The 8,577-nt window shown below is 39.0% G+C and overlaps 1 protein-coding gene across 1 annotated transcript; it reads left to right on the top strand.

Moving 5' to 3' along the window:
* The first annotated feature begins 6,642 nt into the window (after positions 1-6,642).
* Positions 6,643-8,577, top strand: LOC146621561 (granzyme A-like). The gene is made up of 5 exons (XM_085368610.1): positions 6,643-6,706; positions 6,906-7,047; positions 7,601-7,739; positions 8,030-8,299; positions 8,416-8,577. The coding sequence occupies exons 1-5, from the start codon at positions 6,643-6,645 to the stop codon at positions 8,575-8,577; spliced, it is 777 nt and encodes a 258-aa protein (XP_085224736.1).

Here is an 8,577-nt window from a genome sequence, read left to right as displayed (position 1 = left end):
GATCTTATCAAAATAGGTTCCTGAGCTAGGACAAAAACAAAAGTTCATATTTATAATAGCAGGAAAGTGAAGGCTTTCCCCTTCCAGTCAGTGACTGTGGCCCATGTAGACACTTTTTTACATGTGCAGCACATCCATGCATGATTTTACAATATACAGATAATAATATTTTATAATATATATTTTATTTCTCTCCTTTCTAAAACATCTGACACTGCTTTTCTGAAAAAAGTACTTTACACTAGTTGCAAATCATGTTATTATGCACATGTTCTCTTGTGAATGTGTGTAAATGGTTGTCTGACTCTCTAAGTTAGCTCTGCAACAGGCTGGTGACCTGTCTAGGGTGTACCCCTCCTCTTGTCTTATGCAAGCCTTAAAGTTGGATAAGTGGAAGAGAATGGAAGGATTGTTTCCTTCAAAAGAAAATTACAGTAATGCCAACAAGAATATGAGAGTATACCAAAGTATGTTGCACTAAACACTGTCATGGTCCTGGGTCTAGTGTCCCAGTGTTTATGTTTTTGAATATTAATATTCTGTGATTTAGTCTTTTGTATTTCTAGCTCCCTTGGTTATTCTTTAGTATTTTGGTGATTTCTAGTCTTTAGGTTTTGTTACTGTGCCTCACCTGTGTTCCTAGTGTTATGTCTAGTCATTCTGGTTTCTATGGTGTTGTTCCTGTGTTAGAGTTTGCTGTTTTGCTTCCTCCCTGCCTCATGTGTGTGATTAATCCCAGCTGTGTTTCCCTCCTGGTCCTCATTCCCTAGTTACCCCTCTATGTATTTAGTCCTCCATCTTCCTCTGTCTGTTGCCAGTTCATCTGCTTCTCTTTCCAGGTTTGTATTTCATGTAGTGTTTTGTGTTTAGCTTTCCCAGTTTAGTTTTTGTTAGTCTCCTTCTTGTCTTTGGTTTGTCATGTTTTGTTCTGCTTTTTCAAGCAGAACAAGTAACAACACTGGGAACAGTAAAGAAAAACAACAACAAACAAACAAAAAAACACATAGTGTTTTCAATGAGAGAAACGTTTCATCACTCATCCAAGTGACTTCTTCGGTCTCAGTTTACTGCAGGTTTCCCCAACCTTATAAACACTACCTTTCCATAATGACTGAAACTAGCACCACTGAATGAGCAATGCGCTGGGATTTCAGTTCCTTGATCATTAATAGGCAAATTGTCATGAACATTGATCCAAGCACACTAATCAAAGATCAGTGATCAATGGCCATTAGTACCATTCATAGAGAGTTGAATTCCTGCCTGTCCAGGATATGTATGTCCTCATCGTTGAAAGAGTGGCCACTAGCCTGTAGGTGTGAATAGACTACGGAGACCTGAGGTGATGAGTTAGCTCTTCTGTGTTCTGCCATCCGCTTCGGTTGTTTGGTTTTTAACAGCGTACACTACATTACTCTGATTGTGTCGAGGGACCCGATCCTTTGGGTGAACCAATTTTTGGTGCAGCGTGTTTTGGGATTTAAAAGAAACAGAGACGCAGTGTTTAGAAAAACTGTGTCTCAACTGTTCCAATACTCCTGACACATTAAGGATCTATAGGTGTTCACTTAGGCAGCAGTCGTCCTTCTCTCCTGGATCGCCTGGAGAAAAGTTAGTGAAGCCCCAGCTCTAAGCAGTTACGTTATTTCCTCATGAGTACCCCACTGATCTGCCTGTTTTGTGGTTTATCCAGGTTTTGGAGTGGAACAATTGTGGAATTGTGTGTTTTGTTTGAAGAGTTTCAGTCAGGTTTCAGAGCTCATCACAGCACAGAAACAGCTTTAGTGAAGGTCACAAATGATCTTCTTATGGCCTCTGACAGTGGACTCATCTCTGTGCTTGTCCTGCTAGACCTTAGTGCAGCATTCGATACTGTCGACCATAATATCCTATTAGAGCGATTAGAACATGCTGTAGGTATTACAGGACTGCACTGCAGTGGTTTGTATCATATCTATCTAATAGACTCCAGTTTGTTCATGTAAATGGAGAGTCCTCTTCACACACTGAGGTTAATTATGGAGTTCCACAGGGTTCAGTGCTAGGACCAATTCTGTTTACATTTTACATGCTTCCCTTAGGCAGTATCATTAGAAGACATAGCATACATTTTCACTGCTATGCTGATGACACCCAGCTCTATCTGTCCATGAAGCCAGATAACACACACCAATTAGTTAAACTGCAGGAATGTCTTAAAGACATAAAGACCTGGATGGCCGCTAACTTTCTGCTTCTTAATTCAGATAAAACTGAGGTTATTGTACTCGGCCCTGAAAAGCCTAGAAATATGGTATCTAACCAGATTCTTACTCTGGATGGCATTACCTTGGCCTCCAGTAACGCTGTGAGGAACCTTGGAGTCATTTTTGACCAGGACATGTCCTTCAATGCACATATTAAACAAATATGTAAGACTGCGTTCTTCCATTTGCGCAACATCTCTAAAATTAGAAATATCCTGTCTCAGAGTGACGCTGAAAAACTAGTTCATGCATTTATTACTTCCAGGCTGGACTACTGTAATTCATTATTATCAGGATGTCCAAAAAACTCACTGAAAAGCCTTCAGCTAATCCAAAATGCTGCAGCAAGAGTACTGACAGGGACTAGAAAGAGAGAGCATATTTCTCCTGTTTTGGCTTCCCTTCATTGACTTCCTGTTAAATCCAGAATTGAATTCAAAATCCTGCTCCTCACATACAAGGTCTTAAATAATCAGGCCCCATCTTATCTCAATGACCTTGTAGTACCATATCACCCAATTAGAGCACTTCGCTCTTGCTCTGCAGGCCTACTTGTTGTTCCTAGAGTATTTAAAAGTAGAATGGGAGGGAGAGCCTTCAGTTTTCTGTGGAACCAGCTTCCAGTTTGGATTTGGGAGACAGACACTATCTCTACTTTTAAGATTAGGCTTAAAACTTTCCTTTTTGCTAAAGCATATAGTTAGGGCTGGACCAGGTGACCCTGAATCCTCCCTTAGTTATGCTGCAATAGACATAGGCTGCCGGGAGATTCCCATGATGCATTGAGTTTTTCCTTTCCAGTCACCTTTCTCACTCACTATGTATTAACAGACCTCTCTGCATTGAATCATATCTGTTATTAACCTCTGTCTCTCTTCCACAGCATGTCTTTTATCCTGTCTTCCTTCTCTCACCCCAACCGGTCGCAGCAGATGGCCGCCCCTCCCTGAGCCTGGTTCTGCCGGAGGTTTCTTCCTGTTAAAAGGGAGTTTTTCCTTCCCACTGTTGCCAAAGTGCTTGCTCATAGGGGGTCATATGATTGTTGGGTTTTTTTTCCTCTGTATCTATGACGCGCCTTGAGGCGACTTATGTTGTGATTTGGCGCTATATAAATAAAATTGAATTGAATTGAATTGTTGGACTGCTTACCTGTCACAGATCACGAGCACAGAGTAGGAGTCGTAAACTTTATTTGTTGAAAAAAAAGATACTTCATAAAACAAACTTTCAAAAAACAAACCAAAACCCCGAACAGGGAAACACAGAATTAAACACTAGGAAACGAGGAGCATGGAACATACTGGCATACAAATGCTACAATTATTACTATTATGATTTGTTTCCACGGTGCTGTCAGACAACATGGATGTTCTTTTTAAAATGAAAGGCAATGCAGGTTCCAGGTTCTTTTTTTGCAGATATTATGTATTATTCCTACAAATCTAATTGTTTTTTCCATATTAAATTATTATCTTCAATTTCATAGGATTTAAGAAACGTACAGTAATTGGAACACTTTCAAAACAAAACTATCATTCTGTTTTTAACTACTAAGTGCCATATGTGAGTCAGAGAGAATGAATTTTACAGAGAACTGTAGAAGTAAGGTTAGATTTACTGTCAGAGGATGAGATAAAGCAGTGCCAGATATTAGAGCAGGAAGGTCAGATCTCAGAAAGCATACCAAAATTTGAGGAACCTGAGTGGACCACACCCACCATTATCGATTATGGATGAACAACTATGTGTAAGATAGTTTTTCCATTACAATGTGTTGAAGCCACCTTACTTTGTGACAGGTTGAATGACTATTGCATATAAAACTGTTCAGTTAATACTAATTCATATCAGTTGATATAAGGACAAAAATAATGTAAATATGGTAAGAAAATGGTTAAGAGTTTATTATTTTTCATGTTATATTAATGGCTTTCATGTTACTTAAGAGAACTGCAATCTATACATCAGTGATCGGCTAGTAAGCCTTTTCTGGGATCGATTAGTAGTGTCTCTATTCTCCACTAGGGGGCTTTCGCGCGTTCTCCTCACTGCAATAAACTACTGCATGAGAGACGCAAGTCATAATCACTCTCGTGATTCTTTTCCCCCTGTTTTCAGGTAAAAGTGTTTAAAAGTTGATATATTTCCAATGTGTACACTGTTAAGATATTTAAGAGGTAATCCTTCATTGTTTTGTAAGCGTTAAAAGCATTACATTGCAGTTTTGTGCACATATACCTGGCGGTTTTGAGCTGTGTTTTGTACTGTGTAATGGCCATTAAGATAACGGCAGGAGCTAAAAACACCGCGATTGTCAGCCATTTTGTCAGGAAACCTGCTCAAGTATATGTATAGTAAGCACTTTAGTATTTCGGTTTATTATTTAGTGTTTTTCTTCCACCATGTGACATTTAGCAGTACAGAATGTGAAACGTTTCTGCTCATTTTCACTGCAATAAACTACTGCATGAGAGACGCAAGTCATAATCACTCTCGTGATGGCTCTTAGAGCCGGGTCTTTGACGTGAATGACGCGAGCCAGCTCCTTATCGCGAGCCGTGGGTTTTTTTTTCTTTCTCTCCCCTCTCTCCAGTGTTGCCAACTCCTCAGTAAGAAAAATCGCTATTGGCTGTCCTAAAAGTCGCTTGAAGTCGCTAAATGACATCATCGCCTAATTTGCATAATTGGTCATGCTAATATAATTGTAACCTACGTTGTTGGAGAGAGAAATAACATCGTGGAAGAGACATAAAGTGAGTAAAAAACGTCCTAAATGCATTTAGAATTTATTTAGAACTACAAATTAAATTTATTTTAGCAATTATTGTTTTTTGTAATGTCACAATTCCAACCCTGCTCCTTTATTCGGGCTTGGACCGGCAAAAGTGACCCGAAATAGGCACTCTGGTGGAGTTACTTTGTGTGTGTGTGTGTGTGTGTGTTTATAAGTAGTTTTAAACTTGATCCACAAAACAACATAACAGTAAAAGAAGAACTGACTGCGTTACAGTCAGTGCGGGAGCAGCGGCTTTGCTCATACGCGATTCATTTGCAGTTTGGACGCGTATGAACATCTCCTGCCCTGATAGCAGCTGGGGGAGGACTATCCTCCGCCTGTGAGCGCTTTGGCACGGGCGAGGTGCCCACAGCAGCACCCGCTGCTTGTTGAGAGTAAAAGCGATACGCGCTTTCACGTCAAAAAGTTGTCATAAATAAGTCTCCAATAACACCAGAAAAAGTCGCCAGATTTGTTGCTAGTCGCTTTTTAGAAAAAAAGTCGCTAAGGGGGTCTGAAAATTCGCTAAATATAGCGACAAAGTCGCTAAGTTGGCAACACTGAGTGTAACTACCGCCCCTCCCCCCTCTTCCCAGCGTAAAGCACAAGGCTCGCATGCTGAGTGAAGCGGAAAAAAGTGTGAGAGAGAGGCAGTGTTGCCAACTTAGCGACTTTGTCGCTATATTTAGCGAGTTTTCAGACCCCCTTAGCGACTTTTTTTCTAAAAAGCGACTATCAACAAATCTGGCGACTTTTTCTGGTGTTCTTGGAGACTTATTTATGACAACTTTTTGACGTGAAAGCGCGTATCGCTTTTACTCTCAACAAGCAGCAGGTGCTGTAACGCAGTCAGTTCTTCTTTTACTCTTTTACTCTTATGTTCTTTTGTGGATCACAAGGTTTAAAACTACTTATAAACACACACACACAAAGTAACTCCACCAGAGTGCCTATTTCGGGTCACTTTTGCCGGTCCAAGCCCGGGTAAAGGAGCAGGGTTGGAATTGTGACATTAAAAAAAAACAATAATTGCTAAAAGAAATTTAACTTGTAGTTCTAAATAAACTCTAAATGCATTTAGGACGTTTTTTTACTCACTTTATGTCTCTTCCACGATGTTATTTCTCTCTCCAACAACATAGGTTACAATTAGATTAGCATGACCAATTATGCAAATTAGGTGATGACGTCATTTAGCGACTTTTAGGACAACCAATAGCGATTTTCCTTACTGAGGAGTTGGCAACACTGGAGAGAGGGGAGAGAAAGAAAAAAAACCCACGGCTCGCGATAAGGAGCTGGCTCGCGTCATTCACGTCAAAGACCCGGCTCTAAGAGCCATTTCGTTCGCGGCCGACCCATCACTAATGAGAAATACACCTAGTCAAATTTCTCACGATCAAAAAATGGGTAAGTGTGCGTGCGTGTTGCTGTAGTTATTATTGTTGTTGGTGGTGAATGGGGTAAGCTTGTTAATGATATATTTAATCACAAGTGTTTGGGTGTTTATTTTGCTGACTTGTTAATTTCAGTTGTCAGACCACATCCTTTCAGCTCTCTATATAAAGCTGAGCGTCACAGTTTCAGTGCATACAGCATCTATGAGAGACAAAATGCAAAATGTTCTGCCTGAGTAATTTCAGTGTTTTAATTCCATGCATGCTCCTCTTGATCATCCAGCCAGGTGATTAATGATTTGTATTGAACTTTAATTAGATAATTAGATAATTTTCTCATGCATTTAAATAAGCAGAATGCATAGTCACATTATTGATATCTTTCAGCATTACAAAAGCAGCTGGTGAAGGATGTTTGTTACATGAATCTGTTTTCAGCTTCATCGTCTGCTGACTTTATGTGATGGATATTTCCTTTTTTTCTAGGTCATGGGTCCAAAATTATTGAAGGGAAAGAAGTCAAGCCACACTCGTTGCCTTTCATGGCCCATGTGGAAAGCAAAAAATCTTTCTGTGGAGGGACGTTAATCCATCCACAATGGGTCCTGACAGCTGCACACTGCACCAAGTAGGAACATGAGGACTTACACACACACACACACACACACACACACACACACACACACACAAAGAAGTATATGGTTCTATATATACATATCACAAATTCTTTATTTTCTTACCATAGATAGAAATATAGCAATCAAATTGGCATCATACATACTGTATGTGATTTTTATAGACAGGCCTGTAAGCCTGTAAGACACAAGTAGATTTGTCTGCATTGTCTGCAAATATTGATGTTGGTCATAATTCAAGAAATGAGAAAAAGATTAAATGTTTATTTAAAACAGAATAATCATGTTACAAACAAGAAATGTGTGGTAAACACTGTCACTGAAAGAGAAATTGCACTCTGAAATTTTCATAACTGCAACATTAATATTGTTAAAATTCAGCTGGAGGAAAACTCCATGCAGTCTCTATAATAGCCATAAACCAAATATATATAATAACACACATTTACTATGATATTTTGATAATTGTTTTATTTAAAAAGGTTAATCTGACCTATTAACCTTTTATATAATTGAAATTTCACTAATATTTTTTTTCTTCCACAGTATGAGTAAGGTGACCCTGGGAGCACACTCAATCAGGAAAAAAGAAAAAGATTCTAAGCAGGTCCAAACGGTTGATAAACGTTTTCCTCATCCTAACTATTACAAGGCAATCAAGGGCAATGACCTCATGTTGCTCAAGGTAAAGTGATAATTCATTGTCCAAAAGCAAGTGAAAGAGAGATGCAATAATGTGAACAAGTTTGTTTGCAATCTTATATGATTTATTTTTGTGCATGTATGGACATATTTCAATAAATCACTGTGCCTGTTTTGGATTTTCCAAGCAAAATACAAATAAATGAGTGGTGTGTCAAGACTTTAGCACGTGCTGCCTATAGAGTAAATACTAAAATTCAAGGCCAGCTCTCTGTATGTAATGTAGTCATTATCAATATGTAATCTTCCTTTTTATATATATATTTTTTTCAGTTGAAGAAACCAGTAAAGCAAACCAAGACAGTAAAATGTCTAAAGTTAGCCAAAACTGTCAAGGACCCTCCAGCTGGAAGCAAGTGTCTGGTTGCTGGATGGGGAGAAACTGAAAACAAGAAAACATCAGATGTTCTCCTGTCTGTCAATGTGACTGTGGTTGGTAGACGGACATGCAACTCTCGTGATTATTACAACCACAACCCAGTTATCACCAGTGACATGATATGTGCTGGTTCAAATGGTAAAAAAAAGGCTGATACCTGTCAAGTAAGTATATAGAAAGTATGTAAGGAAGTAAATATCCATCCAACTCAACACCCTTTTGACATTGTGACACCTGTAAGTTAGTCAAAGAAAGACTAATATATTTGTTCTTTTGCCAGGGGGATTCAGGAGGACCACTCGTGTGCAATGGAGTGCTGGTTGGAGTCACTTCTTTCGGAGAAGGTTGTGGTATCATTAAAAAACCTGGAGTCTACTCGTTTCTCTCAGAGAAACAACTCAAGTGGATCAAAAAAACAATGCAATCTTTAGAAATCTTATGA

Source organism: Diplotaxodon limnothrissa, linkage group LG12 (assembly GCF_057381915.1).
Source record: "Diplotaxodon limnothrissa isolate DT_005_m linkage group LG12, D_limnothrissa_male_GT1.1, whole genome shotgun sequence".
Lineage (NCBI taxonomy): Eukaryota > Metazoa > Chordata > Actinopteri > Cichliformes > Cichlidae > Diplotaxodon > Diplotaxodon limnothrissa.
Note: the sequence above shows the minus strand (reverse complement) of the source record. Positions and strands in the feature narration are given on the sequence as shown.